Consider the following 16,005-nt stretch of genomic DNA (forward strand, 5'->3'; position numbering starts at 1 on the left):
ATACTGGGACATCTTGTTGTTCTTCCCCAAATGCAAGACTCTACACTTCCCCTTGTTGAATTTCATCATGTTTCTCCCTGCCCAACTCTCCAGCCTGTCTAAGTCTCTCTGAATGGCAGCACAGCCTTCTGGTGTGTCAGCCACTCCTCCCAGCTTAGTGTCATCAGCAAACTTGCTGAGGGTACATTCTATACCCTATCCACCTCACTACCTGATCACCAAACCCATATTTGATCAACTTATCAACAAGGATGCTGTGAGAGACGGTGTCAAATGCTTTACTGAAATCAAGATAAACCACATCTACTGCTCTTCCATCATCTATCCACCTAGTAATTTCCTCATAGAAGGCTATGAGGTTAGTCAAACATGATTTACCCTTGATAAAACCATGCTGACTGCTCTTGATGACTCCCATGTTCCAGACACAAGTTCTATTGAACAGATTCAAATGAGCTCAGAACTAATTTCTTAATTATTCAGAGATTTAGGGGCTGAGAGGACAGATTGTGGCCATCATGCTGATGTTGGTAGGTGATTCCCAGCAACCAAGCTTGGTTATTCAGATATCTTTAAATCATTTTAAACAACTAAAGCTTTTCTATCCATAAGAAATAAAACTAAAACAGAAATGGAAAACTTATATTGTCAATTAATTAATCTTCTGTAGAAACCTGAAAAACCTAACATAATTTAACTTTCTCTTGCTCACACAAGATTACAGTTCTTTGCTGACACTCCAACTTTGTTTTCTTCCAAGCTAAACACCAGGCTATAAAAATGCATTTCAAGATGTGTCATTTTTTATTTTCTTTATTGAATCTGATCCCTATATAAGACAAAATACTGAATTATGTAAGAGTACCACAAGGAAAAAAAAAAACCCACAATAATAGTAATAATACCTTTATCTTTTAACTTGCTGTATTTTCTCATTGGTTCTGATTTCTCCAGGTATTTTTTTTAAGTACAGATCCTAATTGTGCTAATAAAGGGCAAATTATACAACCTATAATTAGAGTAAAAAGGGGAAAGGTGCAGTGGATCATAATGGAGCCAATAAGAGGAGAATATAATCATGGGTTATAGTAGTGTTGGTTTCTTCTGTATACTTAATAAATTGGCATCTCTTTTCCTGGTGTGTATCTAAGATACCTTTCCTAATATTCTCAAAGTACCCTTCAGATCTATTCCTGGGACCTTCTGCCATCCCTGGAATGATTGAGATTGAGGCTTCTTGGAATTCTCAGAGTAAGAAGAGAATTCCAGGCAGGTCTGGCCTGATATGCACAGAATAATAAGAAAAATGCTTAACATTTGGAGTTCTTTGCTGCTGCTTTCTCATCTTCTGGATTGTTTTTCTGCTTTGGGGTTTGTTGTGTTGTTTTTTTTTTTTTCATCTGAAGATTTCACAGCTTGTGGCTTTGATGTTTTTCCCTCTGAGTCCTTGAGCTGCTAACTGTCCCCATCTCAGCAATCTCACCCCTGTCTGCAGTTTCACCTTTCCTATCTCATACAGCTTGGCTTTATTTGTTTTCCTCACAGTGTTTTCTCACAAATTTGGTTTTCTCTGAGATTCCAGCCAAGGTCACACAGATGCTCAATGTGAAAACTCAGCCAAGGATCAGAGACAGCCCCAAGGGAGTTTACCAAGGCTGGAGTTTAAACAAAAACTCCCCAGATGGTCATAAAATGATATTTCAAATAGGTAACTAGAATTTACCTTTTGATTTGTTTAAAAATAAATAAAATTAAAATTAAATAAGAATGTTCCCTGCTTTTACATACTATTGCCAGGGAAATATTTCCTCCCATGTGCACACACTTCCTAAGTGATCCCCTTTACTTTGAAGTGAGATTTGGGAAGTTTCTCAGCCCAGTTATCCTTAGGGGAGCCCAGGTGCTCTTTCTGAGGCTGCAGAATGGATGGAACACTCAGGACTGATTCTGGTGATTGAGACTTTTCATGTACAAGTAGACCTTGAAAGCTCAGAGGACACCTTGGGAGAGAACAACTTGTTTTTCATTAGAACTACCCAAGGTACATCTCTCTGCAGTTTCATCTGCCATGGATTTCCCATCTCTATTAGATAATTCCTGCAGATAACTCAGAATGTGCATAATTTAAGATATTTATAAGTGTAAACATCTGCATATGCTTAGGAAACACCCTAAAGGGCAATTTAGTAGTGAACTAAATCATAACAAAAATGTTTGATCATTCTTTAACACACATTGCTTAAACTCTGTAAACTTTTGTGCCTACTAAATGCCAATCTTTCCCAGAGTTGGCCTTTAAATTCATTTTTTAAGAGACTCAGCCATCTCTCATACCAAAATTCCTGTATCAGTATGACACTTATCTCATGTGTCCACGTTAAATAATGAAAAGAGACTTTGGTGGTGATCTTTAGAACCCTTGCCCATCACCCATTAAACTCAACAAACTCCAGGATTATAGAAAAATAGAGAGAGAGATACATTTAGAATTATAAGCATTTATATATGTGTGAGTGTAACAGCTAATACACACACTCATATATATATATTTGATTTAATTTTAATGATTTATATATGCATATATATATATTTATATATGTTTATATGTATGGTATTTTATCTGCTGGTTTGTATCTCCTTTCCTTTCCAACTCCCAAAGGAAAACTGAGAAAACAACCACTCTGCATAGAATTACTAAGGCATTAAATTTATTTAATCTCTCTTATTCACACAGGTATTTTTAGGAAGTTAAGTCAGAACAAAAGCAAGTGTTTCCTCTCACAGCACACAGTTGTGAAACTTTAATTTATATGTTAATTTTTTTAATTAAAGGAAAAAATATAGAAGAGGGCTTCGTTTGAAAAATTACAATATAAGAGAACATCTAAATTAAAGTTTCCCAACTCTCTGCTCTTCTCTAGCATTGGCCCTGTTATCCCACACCTGCTGCCCCCACCCATGAGGGGACAAGAGGTGAAGCCAGAAACAGCATTTTTAGTGTCTCTTCTCTGCTGTTTCTCTCAAGGCAGTGGTGAGGGTTGGGAATACAATGGTTTGCCATGACCCTCAGAAATATTTTAATTAAAAGAGGCCTCTGACAAGGTTTGGGGCTTGTGATTCATTCCTCTGATGTCACAGAAATGAAGCCAATGGGTGTTAACTGGCTGTGTTTCCAAAGGGGTGGAAGAAGCATTAGAAAAAGAAGTCAGTGAATGTATATGCCAGGGAACATGGAAAATTATTATTGTTTTAATTAATTTAATAAATTAAATAATTTAATAAAATTATTTTAAAGAGCACAACTGGATGTTTACCTTCAGGACACTGCACTTGAAAATTTTTGATCTAGTTGTCACTTGTGTTGATCCCAAATTATTAAATATTTCTATTTTCTGTAGTGTGTTAACAATCTCAGCTGACAATTCTGAATTCATGACTAATGACTCTATTAGACACTTACTGAAAACTCAGGGATTCACAACCTGGTTTACATTTACACTGGGACATCTCCTCTCCAGTGGACACATCCCTGCAATATACCTACAGAATGTCTCATCCTGTAAAATTGCTGGGAGAAACTAAATGACCATGCTCTCTTCAGCTTTTCTGCATTAAAACATCATTTCACATGCTACCTTTTAACAACCATTTGTAGTCCCCAGGTTCAGGTCTATAAACTTCACACTTAACTTTTTATTTCTGCTTTATTCCTATTCCGTGCATTGCCAAATATTGCTTTTGTGTAATTGAAACAGAGCTGTAGTTTGATTATTAAACAGAAAGACTGTAATTGTCTTCACCTTTAATGGGAGAAGCAAAGGCTCCTGGTAGAAGAAAAGCTTAAAATGGGGAAAAATTTCTTTTTTAGAGCAGATGCTGGTGGGAGCCAGCAGACCCCCACCCAGGGCTGGCCTTCAGGTTTCACACAGGGGCACAGGTTTGCAAAATGTTTTCCATGGGGGTTATAAGTAACTTCTTTATCTTCTCCACCCACCTCTATTTTGCCTCCTTTTGCATCTCAAAATATTTGCAATTTCAGTACCCACCTCACATGGTTGGACATCACTCCGTGGTGCTGGATCTCACAGCTCTGACCTGGGGCTCAGCCCTGCTTGGCACCTGCAGTGCTGGGGTCTGCTGGAGACATTTCATGTCAGTTCTGAGATTCAGGCAACAGGAGGGTTCCAGGTGTACCAAGCAGCACAGGTGATTTCAGCTTTGAAGCCTACAAAGAAAGAGAAAACGTGTGACACCATACAGGCACCATTTTTAACCTTAACATCAGAAGAGGACAATGCAGATTTCTGTTGTAGCCTACAGATGGCCAGGAGTCAAGGACTAGAGCTGAGGCTTGCCAGTGGGTGACAAATCCCTGCAGAGGACACTCCTGTTTTCTCTGCCACTGTTGCTTCAATCCAAAATTAACTTATTTTGCAGGGAAAAAAAGAAAAAAAAAAAGTTTGAGGTACTTGAAAATCGCTGTGACCTCGAGCAAAAAAAAATACAGGTGAGGTGGGTGCTCTGAGCAAGATGAAGGAAGGAAAGGCAGGATTTTATTGTGTTTACCACTCTCCTTATCCTTCTGGGTGATGAAATGTTGCCCCGTGCTAGGACCAGATCCCTGCATTGTCCCTTCCCTGGAAAATCTTCCTCTTGCTTTTCCCCGGAAGGGCTCTTTCTCTCTGTAGCTTTTCTACAAGGCTCCTGTCAGCCCCAAGCAGCTGTCAGCTCCTGAGCAGAGGCTGCCTGCAGATCGAGTTGCTGGTGCTGCCAGCTCTGAGGAGCTCAGTGTCAGAAAGACTCCAGGAGAATGGCACCAGTGTCCCACACTCGGGCTTGAAGCCGCCGCTGCCTGCCGCGCTTTCCCCGAAGTATTCCAAGACCCTGGCTCTTACAAAAACTCTGTAGCTTCTCGTGCTAGAAGTGGGGTAAGTGCTTTCCTGTTTGCACGTCTCTCCTTTGCCAGGGGAATTTCCAGTTCAGCTTGATTTGCACGGGGATTGGGATCTTTTAAAATGCTGCGCTCTGCCCATTTGGTGCTCTCTTGGGAGAACTCCCCCTGCTCTGCAAATGCAACGGGTAAGCAGGCAAGTGTAGCAGAGCTTGGTATTATTCAAGGGATCCTGGGCTAAGTAAATTAAGCTGAACTAGAAATGACTTATTAATTCAAACATCTTTTCTATTTAAATACTGATTATATAGTCTTGTGTATAGATTTTTTGGCTGGGTAAAGATTTGCAAGGAGAGGAAACAGTCACTGAAATAAATCAGGCTCCCTGGCTGAATTAGAATGCAGAAGTCTGGCCTGTTTAACTTTTGCTGGAGGAAACTACTGCAGAAGCAGCTTTTTAAAGTATGCAAATACATTATGTGATGTATCTCTGCTGGGGTAAGGTTGATGAGCTGAAGCAATCTTCTGACCCTTTCACTCTCATGGTAATAATCAAGTGATGCTCGTTTTGCTCGGTGTGCTTTACGGGGTTGAGTTTGGTTTAATGCAGCATTTAAAAACCTTATTTAAATTAGTATTTGCCATACAGTCGAGGGGTAACAATCATCCTCTGTCACCTGGCACAAGGTAACCTGAAACTAGAGGAGTCCTCTCATGCTCTAGCACAGAACTTCTGTGTATTTTCAAGCTTGATGCATTCCAAACTTTTTCTTCAAATTGCCGCCTGTTCTTTTGGAAAGCTGATTAAAGAGATACAGAACTGATTTTTTTAGTTAGATTTCTTAAAATTTTTGCTCCTAAAACTCTTCTCTAAAACTTCTTAGGGTCAGAAGTTACACCTCTGTGTTTTGCAGTGCTGTATTGATTTCCTCCCATTTCTTTTTAATTGACAGGAAAGCACAGAGAGGAAATAATTTAATTACTATGGAGACCTTAAAAGCTTTATGAACATCTCTTGCTTTTCCTAGCATCACTTTCTCTTCTTCATAATGACAATGCTTGAAATCTCTCATTTCCAGCTTGTGATTTAGTCCTGGGTGGTATGTTAGAAGAGAATATGTGGCAAAAATAAAAGTGTCAGTGAAACAGAGTTGGAGAAATTCTGATCTCTCAGTGCCAGGCATTGGGTGCAGACATTCCCAGCTAGACCCCTACTAGTGACATTTCTAACAGCTGCCTTGGTTGGGTGAAAAACCTGAGCCCTAAACTCATCTTTACCTGCACTTTCTCATGGGCTCTTAAAAGATTTTATTACAGCAATGAATAGGAAAATATAAATAAAAATGAGTGGCACACAGGGAGCTCAGTGCCAACAAGTGACATTGGACCTGCACAGGGTACCTAGGGCTGGTACCAAGGGATGCTGGAATCAGCCTCTGCTCACCCAAACTCCTTAGGAACTGCTGGACCATGGGTCATCCAGATTGATTGCTCACATCTCTGAAGTTTGATATAAACTGAGAAGGTTTCTAGAAACCAAGCTGAAGACTAGGTGGGGGGTTAGAGCACCTCTGAAGTCTACTGTCCCCATTCACCACCTTGTCCTTTTTAAATTTATTAAAACAAAAAGAGTGTAAATGTTTGTGCTTCCTCCTATTTGTCTATTTTCCAGCTGTTTACATGAATGCTAAAAATATTGTCTCTGAAGCTTCTTCCTTGCTCCTTGGATGCTGTCTCAAAGTCAAGACCCTCTTTGTGCAGCATCTTCTTTTTCCCAACCCCTGCATTTTCTTTGTTGATTTCCCAGAACACACAAAGGAGCTGGGGGAGCTGAGATGAGGCCCCAGCTGTACTCTCCCCAGAAAGTAGCCTCAAGCCTTTTAAGGACACAAGTGCTCCTCATTAACAAAGAATGGCCTGTTTAAAGTGGCCAGACAGAGTACACTATGTACAACAGGGCAACAAGCAGAAAAATAGAAGGAAGCTTTGTTGAGCTTTTTCAGATATGTAAGGCATAGGAATGGGCTTATGCAAATGGTCTTTTTCTGTCTTTTCACTCTGAAGAGGAAGATATTGCTTATAGGGTTTCACCTTCCCTGGTCTGGCTTCTTGGCATTTGGGGTTTTTTTAGCAACTGAGTTTTTTCTGAAGCATTGTACCAAATTCTAAATTCTAAACACATTCTTTGCAACACAGCTAAAAGCAACCGATGGTTAAAGACTGCTGAGCTTTGTGTCACATCACCATCTTATTTTCAATGCCCTTGGGATGACCTAAAGAATAAGCAGTTTGAATAAGCAGTTTTGGCTCTGGTACTAATACATTCTGTCGTTCTGAATTATTTTATTCTTTTTTTCTGTGTTTCAGGCATCATGACTTGGAGAAATGGTAGAGATCTCTATACCAGGTTTCTTTTGTGGTTTCTTCTCTTGCATACGTTGGTCAGGAAGGTCATGCCTGAAGAGAACATCATTGCAACCAAGAAAGGCAGAGTCAGAGGGATGAACCTGCAGGTGCTGGGGGGAACTGTCACAGCTTTCCTTGGAATCCCTTATGGACAGCCCCCCATTGGTAGGCTGAGGTTTCAAAAACCTCTCCCTCGTGAGACGTGGTCAGAGGTTTGGGACGCCACGAAACACGGGAACTCGTGTTACCAGGTTATAGACACAACTTACCCAGGATTTCCTGGGACAGAGATGTGGAATCCTAAAACCAACCTAAGTGAAGACTGCTTATACCTGAACGTCTGGGTTCCTTCTCCCAGACCCAAGAATGCAACTGTCATGGTGTGGATTTATGGGGGTGGCTTTGAGACTGGGTCAACCTCCCTGCCGGTCTACGACGGGAAGTTTCTGGCCAGGGTAGAAAGAGTCATTGTAGTTTCCATGAACTACAGGACTTCTGCATTTGGATTTTTGGCTTTACCAGGCAACCCAGAAGCTCCTGGGAATGCAGGTTTATTTGATCAAAGATTGGCACTCCAGTGGGTCCAGGAGAACATAGCAGCGTTTGGAGGCAATCCAAAAAGCGTGACTCTGTTTGGAGAGAGTGCTGGAGCAGCTTCTGTAAACTACCATATCCTTTCTCCTGGAAGCCATCCTTTATTCACAAGAGCCATCATGCAAAGTGGATCTGCAAATGCCCCTTGGGCTGTGATAACAGCATCTGAAGCCAGAAACAGAACAGTGACTTTAGCTCAACAACTCCAGTGTCCCACCAGCAACGAGACAGAGCTCATTCTCTGCCTCCAAGACAAGGACCCAAAGGCTATAATGCAGAATGAACATTTCTGGGAAATATATGACTCTCTTCTTCGAATCTTTTTTTGTCCGACTGTGGATGGTGATTTTCTCTCTGACATGCCAGAAAAGTTGATTGAGGATGGACATTTCAAACAAACACAGATCTTAATTGGCGTTAATAAGGATGAAGGATCAGCATTCCTAGAACCTAGAGTCCCTGGGCTTAGCAAGGATGGTGATGGGCTGATCAATAAAACTCAATTTGAAGCAGCTTTAACACTGGCCTTCCCACAAGCAAGCCAACTTGCAATAGAAGCCATCATTTTTCAGTACACAGACTGGGAAAACGAGGAAAAGCCAGAACTTTACCGTGATGCCCTGGATGATATTATTGGTGACTACAATATAATATGTCCCACAATGGAATTCACCAAAAAAATTGCCCAACCAGGCCACAACGTGTTCTTCTATTTCTTTGAACACCAATCCTCCAAGCTCCCTTGGCCAGAGTGGATGGGAGTAATGCACGGGTTTGAGATTGAGTTTGTGTTTGGGATGCCCTTAGAAAGAAAAGCAAATTACACCAAAGCTGAAGAAATCTTAAGCAGGTCCATGCTGAGATATTGGGCAAGTTTTGCAAAAACTGGGTGAGTTTCCTCTAGATATGTGTTTAAGGTGTTGGATGTTTGCTGCTTTACAGGGGGGGAAAGCTTAACTGTCTGGGTGGTGATTTGAAGCCTAAGGAGAGTGATGGTGAAGGATTAATTGTTCTGCTATCCAGAATTCCTGCTTAGTTATGAAAAAAAAACAAAACTGTCTTAGCAAAATAAACTTTTGATGTGTAGTTCACAGTGGATGAGCTAAGAAAACAACGTGTGCTCATCCATAAAAGCAAATGCAAACCATTTTTTTGCCATGGCAGAAGCTGTCACTGATGGCAGGTAATGGTTTCAAGATGTAGGAAGAAAATATTTCAAATCCTGGGCAAGACTTCCAAGAGTAGAAGTAGGAGCAAAAAAGCCCAATTTCCTTTAAGAAGTAATTTGCACAGAACATGCAGGTGTATAATCTGGAGGTATTTTACTCTCCCATGATGAAGTGATTGAGAGGGCAAGATGTTCTGTGCAGAAAGTCTCCCTCCCCATGTGTACTGCAAGTGTGATCCTGGGTTCTACAGAAGCTGATGACAAATCACTCACTGTTTCCATTAGACTCATCTCTAAGTGAAATATGTCCTAACCTGGCTAAGAAGCAAATAAGTATATTTCATTTGGATGTTTGAAATGGATTAAATACATCCCCTTCTTCAGTCTGTTTGGCTGGAGACCAAGAGAAATGAGACAGCCCTCACTTTGCTCAGCAGGACTGTGGGGCTCTCAGTGCAATGTTCAGTTTGAAAGGAAAATATTTCAGTGTTGGAAGAAAAACAGCCACTGCCAGAGTCTTGTATGATTAGGCTCAAGGCTTTAAGCCTGATGGGGTGGGGAGGTATCTTATCTTGGCAAAAGCTCAGCTTGTGCTCTCTCATGAGAAAATTATATATATATATATAAATCTGTACCTGTGAAAAGGTACAGACACTTAATTTACACTTTTAAAATGTTTAAATAACTTAAATTTTAAAATCCTGCCTTTAATTTTACTTCCATTGTGGATTTTTCCTGATTTATGAAGAATACATGGATTTGTGAAGGCTGAAATCAATGATGTAACAGGATTCTGCTTGTTTTCTTCATAGATTAGAAACCAGACTTGATCACTGGGCTCATTTAGTCCATAAAACCTTGTACATAACACAAAACACAGGTGGGATTTAAACATTCCCAGTGATGGAAAATGCAGAACAAATGCTGGTAGGTTGTTCTAAAGCTTGATTACACTTCAGATGGTTACAGCTATAAAAGGAACTTTTGTGTCTGGTCTGAATTTGCAAATTCTACTGCTACATTTTCCAGGTGCTATGTTTTATTTGACAGTTTCTAAGCTTTATATTGTTATTTGTGTTCCATGCAGAAATAACTCTAGGCTCTGCTAAAATATCTTTTCATCCCTTTTTTTTTTTTTTCATGAAGTAAAACTTAAGGTTTTAACTATAATACATTTTTTTCAAGTTCTTAAAGAATAGCTATATATGTGCATCAAAACTGTCATTCATTACAACTTTCAAACTTTCCTCATTAACACTGTCATTCTGAAGAGTTTTAATTACAGGTATCATCCATCCTCTCTGCTTCAACCTGATAATCCTGTTAACTCACAACTACTCACAAGCCCTCCTTGCACTGGCCATGGTGTAACCGAGGCTCCACAATCTGTCCCATTCCATGTCCCCCATCTCCAGTGTGACACTTGATGTGACACTCCAAAGTGGACTGACAGATCATTTTTTTAAGACATCTGCTCACCACAGGGTGTGATTGATTGTTCCCTTTGCCACCCAGCAATGTTAATCACATTGATAAGTTTTATCCACTTTATCTGTTGTAGCCTATAATTTATTTATTTTTTTTTTACCATGAGTGATGAGCATATTAAAGCACAGGAAATAACTATACAGGGAGCTATGCTCACCAATGCATAATGTTTTCATACAGCTCTTATTCTTGTAAAATATAATCTGAAATTTAATCTATGGGCTCTTCCTGCTTCCCCCTCTGCTCAGACACCACTCTGTAGGAATTTGGTGTAAAAGCCCAGAGAAAAGCATTCAGCAGGGGTGCACGTTCTGGAATTGAACTGTGTGGTTGATTTATCACAACCAAAACTTCATCTGATGGGTGGGTACCCAAAATGAAGTCTGCACAATGGGGTCAGGAAACTCCTGGTAACAGTTCTTGCAGCATGAAGACATGCTAGGACATTTTTTTGAAGCTGGTGTCACCTTTCTGGAGAGCACATTGGTGAAGGTTCCTCATTCTGCACTGCAGGTTTCATAGAATCATAGAATTGGCTGGGTTGGAAGTGACCTCAGAGATCATCAAGTGGTGGATCAACCCTTGATCCACTCCCCCCGTGGTTCCCAGCCCATGGCACTCAGTGCCACATCCAGGCTCTTTGGAAAGATCTCCAGACACGGAGAATCCACTACTTCCCTGGGCAGCCCATTCCAATGCCTGATCACCCTCTCCAGAAAGAAATTCCTTTGAATCTCCAACCTAAACCTCCCCTGGCACAACTTGAGACCCTTTGTGCCCTCTTGTCTTGCTGAGAGTTGCCTGAGAAAAGAGCCCAAACCCCCCCTGGCTCCAACCTCCTTTCAGGGAGTTGGAGAGAGTGATGAGGTCTCCCCTGAGCCTCCTCTTCTCCAGCCTCAACACCCCCAGCTCCCTCAGCCTCTCCTCATAGGGTCTGTGCTCGAGTCCCTTCACCAGCCTAGTTGCCCTCCTCTGGACCTGCTTTAGGACCTCGATATCTTTCCTGAGCTGAGGGGCCCAGAACTGGACACAGGACTCAAGCTGTGGCCTCCCCAGGGCTGAGCACAGGGGCAGAATCCCTTCCCTGGACCTGCTGGCCACGCTGTTCCTGAGCCAGCCCAGGATGCCATTGGCCTTCTTGGCCACCTGGGCACACTGCTGCCTCCTCTTCAGCTTCCTGGCAATCCAGACTCCCAGCTCCCTTTCTGCCACTCTGTGCCCAGCCTGGAGCTCCCCATGGGCTTGTTGTGTTGAACCTCATCCCCTTGGGATCATCCCAACTCTCCAGTCTGCCCAGGTCCCTCTGCAGAGCCCTCCTGCCTTCCAGCTGATCCACACTCCCCCCAGCTTAGTGGGGGGGAAGTTTACAACCTTCACTCCAGGAGCTTGCAGTCAGGATCTTATACCAGAGATAGTGGATCTTTGCATTGAACAGAAGTATCTCTTAGTAGGAAAAAGGAAATTCAGCTCCATATTAGATTTTTGCAGGATATTTACACTTTTATGTACTATTGATTTCCACTGGATTGCATACATGTTGTAAAGAATGTACTATATATTCCTTACACTTATATAAGTATATAAAAATATATCAGATTTGTTATACCTTGCATAAAATACAGACATGTAATAAAACATTTTCTATTAATCTATAGAGAAACATATATACACATCAAATTCCAGTTACCTGCTGTGAAAAACAGAGTACACTGTCCTTGGAGGTGGCTAAAATTAGACAAACATCCACTACATTTAGGTTTAAGTTTTTAGGCTGATCTATCATCTAGTCTGATCATCATTCACACTATAATTAGATTAGCCCACAGATTGAATTTCAAGAGGTTTCCACAGCAAATAGCAAATAATCCCTTCCTCTGACCAATCTAACTACTGCAACCATGCAATTTCTGGACATCACATCAGGAATAACCCATTTTGTGACACCTCACAGCCCCCTGAGCCTTTCTAACCCGTTATTTCTAGTCTAAAACAAGTGGGGAAATACTAAAAATTGTTCATGTTTCCAAAAGTAATAGGTGAGCCTCAATTCCTGGCACCTTGGAGCTCACAGTAAATATTTCTCATGAATAGGGGAAGCCCCATTTGGCATCCTGTTTATAGGAAAATCTGGTGTGATCAAAGGGCAAACATCTGAAGGGGGAAATTATCATTGATGTCTCCAGTGGAGGAGGAGAAAATCAAGCAAAAAAGATGGAAATCAGAAACATTGTACAGCACATTTTTAGTGAGGGTGTGTGACCTAATATTCTAATGTGCAGAAGTATAAAAGCACAAGGGAGGGAATGCAGAGCCTGCAGAGGAATGGAGGTAAGGTAAAGGCAGCAAAAAGGGAAAGAAATCAGTTTGCTCAGTTGGGAGGGACCAAGAGGTTGCTCACCTGACCACCTGCAGAGCTGTTTCTCATGAGGGGTCTTCAGTCCCATGCTTTGACCCAAATTATCTCAATTTTTCATCTTCACACGAGCATAAATAATAACCATGGAGATATAAAAAGTCCCCTAGGAGCATTTTCTGCTTCTTAGAAATACCTGAGAACAAAGGAAAAGGTATTAGGGAGAAGAAGAGAGGTGATTCCTTCAAAGGAGCCCAAGAATCCTGATTTTCTGGTTTCTAAGAGTCCTGAGTTCCTGGTTTCTATATTTATCAGGGATCAAAAGGAGACAATCAGCCAGCCCAAGGGTTTCCTACTCAACCACCCCACCCCCATCCATAGGATGTAGAATTTTCCAAGTCTCCAGGCACCTCTCATTTCAAGCCTTTGCTAAAAGTAAATATCAGTGCTAATTGAACATTTTTGCTGGCAAATTAACAGGGATAAATATTTTCTGGTTTGAAGATGAATGGGGAAGGCAGGTGATGGGAACAGACTCTTCACCTGTGAGGCTTGAAGTTGAATTTTGGCATCATATAACAATAGATCTCTTTGCTAGCCAAGGGAAGAATGGCATTTTTAAGAAATCTGACATATATTTACCAGGTATATAATAGCTGTGAAGATCTTCCTTTCCACTCATGAGATTTTCTTCAGATTCATTATCCAGACAAGGATCCCTAGGAATTAGGGAAACCACAGCTACCTCTGTCACTGCACAAGGGACATCCTGTTCATCACTGCCTGCTGTATTTACCCATATGGATAATGTTACTTCATGTCACATAACCTGAAAAAGAGAATATTTTTTAAAAAAAAAGGGAAATTACCCCCTGTGCCTGACTGTTCAAGCAGTTGACATGGAGGACTATGAAGAAAGGACAGACTGGTGGGCTCAGAAGGTTCCTTGTGGTGATGGTTAGGATTAGCCCCTTGGGTTATTTATAGTTTATACTAAATATAGATCACTGATTTCTAATCATTGCCTCTTGGTATCAAATAAGATTGACCAAGGATCCCAGCCATTCCTACAGGTATCAGAATAATTTCATAAATACTTTCTTTGCCTGTATCTGAACCTTCAAAGAACAACTTTTTATCACACCCTCAAAATAAAAATAAATACATATATATATAATAATCATCTCTGGTTTATATTCCAAGGAAGAAATAGGATCATCACTAGTGCTGTCTAAATAAATCAAGTGAAATATTAAGGTTATAGGAAAGAACAGGTTCCAAAATCAATGTTTTTGATTTACACTGATTTAAAATTCCCCCATTCACCCTGACCTGGGGGCTCCTCATCTGAATCTTATATTTAAGAACATTGGCAGATGACTATCAAACCTTAGCTGTAAAATCATTTGATAAAATAACAGACATCGCCAAAATGAGACAGGAAAAGAGGTGTGGCCAAGTTGTATCCAGCAGGAAACCACGGGGTGATACCCTACAGAAAATCAGGCTGGGTACCATTACATTAGTGGAGAAATAAAGTTAATTTTAACACTATAAAGTCAGCTTTCAGCAGAGTTTGGAAAGCTTTTTGGCACCCCTTAAGTGACATCCGTGGTGAAAGAATTGATATTTCTCTTTATAAAGCACTTTTAACATTCATTTCTCTGCTGCACTTTTGTTACTCTTCAGAAAGCTTTGGGAAGTAATGACACTAACAGGTCCTATCCATCATATGCAGCAGAAAACACCTCTAACTAGTAAAAAGAAGTTTTATTTATCAGGAAAAAATCCATGACATCCCAAAGCAGTGGTTGCTAGGTTATGCCTCCTGCATTACTTTATTCATTAGCTTTAGTAACTGTGTCCTTTAGACCTGAGTGATGCAAAGTGATGAGGAGACAGAGAAGTCAGGGGAGATGAAAACTCAGAGAAGGATGTGTTGGAACACAAAGACAAAATTGTTAAGGCTTGGTGAAAAATGTTTCTGGTAAAAGAAAACTGGCAAAACTTGTCTCAGTGCCAGCTTTACAATTCCTGAAACAAATCTCTTGCAGCTTTTTCTCTAAAGTGAATCTTTTGAAATATTTCCTCCTATGTTTTGGGGGAATTTGGGAGGCTTTGATTGCCCCATGAAAGCTCTGAAGCTCTTTGCCTGGTTACTGTTGTCTTTTCCTGATCTTCCTCTGGTACAAATATAATAAATTTCAGTGCTTTTGTTACTGACTTATCACAACATGTTTATAGGCAGCAGTTTCAGAGTAGTGAGAAGAACAACAGCCTCATAGAGAGACCAGACAGAAGATTGAAATGAGGCCCTAAAAACTGTCTGGAAGGGAATGAATGTACTGGGAAAGAAGGAAAAGAAAAAAAAAAAAAGAAATTAAAAAAACCAACCCACCTCCGACCACTTTAACAGGAAAACTTTACATACCATGAAGCCACTCATGGTGAAGAATTTCAGGTGGGTTGTGTTTCTTCCTGAGATCAGCCCAGGTTCCCAGGGAGAGAGGCAGGAACTGGGTAATCCACTCAGATCAGATCTGGTCCTCACAGCATCTTCAGCATCCCAGAGCTGGAGCTCAGCAGGACCAAGAGGAGGATTTCCCTGAATCCAGGAGAAATTTCTGGGTATGAGGTAGGAACTGAAGGAGATCTAAATGAGCAAGGTTTGTAAAAATACAAAAAGATGGACAAAAATCCTTCCTTTCTCAGGTCAGGGAAAAGCAAAGCTTTAATTTTGACCCAAAAGAGCAGATGCATTCTCACCCTGTCTTGCACTGGAATCAACACTGAGCCATCAACAAACAAAAAAACAAACAAAAAAAGGAAATCATAGCACATGAACAAAATAGAAGGTCAGATTTTAGGAAACTTGCTCTTATTCTCCACACTTTGCTTTTGGGTTCTTAAAAGTGACTCATCATCCTTCCAGGGCCCATAATATTGTTATATTCAGAAGCAGTAATGGAAACAATTTTTTATTATTATTTTTTTTTTTTCAATCTATTTGGAAATAGTGCATCATGGAAAAGAATCAGTAACTAGAGACTTGCACTTGGCAGTCATCTCTCTCTGGCTTGCAAGCTGACAAGCTGTCATTGAATT

At 40.7% G+C, this 16,005-nt stretch overlaps 1 protein-coding gene across 2 annotated transcripts in view; it reads left to right on the forward strand.

Moving 5' to 3' along the window:
* Positions 1-16,005, forward strand: part of BCHE (butyrylcholinesterase) — a 47,629-nt gene that overhangs the window by 12,509 nt on the left and 19,115 nt on the right. The window contains exons 1-2 of one of the 2 annotated variants that reach the window (XM_008497096.2): positions 4,909-4,928; positions 7,259-8,780. In XM_008497096.2, the coding sequence (XP_008495318.2) occupies positions 7,264-8,780 (1,517 nt within the window). In that variant the 5' untranslated portion in view covers positions 4,909-4,928; positions 7,259-7,263. Of the gene's footprint in view, positions 1-4,908; positions 4,929-7,258; positions 8,781-16,005 lie in introns of those variants that run through there. The other variant, XM_030456542.1, reaches the window with a different exon arrangement.

Source organism: Calypte anna, chromosome 9 (genome assembly GCF_003957555.1).
Source record: "Calypte anna isolate BGI_N300 chromosome 9, bCalAnn1_v1.p, whole genome shotgun sequence".
Lineage (NCBI taxonomy): Eukaryota > Metazoa > Chordata > Aves > Apodiformes > Trochilidae > Calypte > Calypte anna.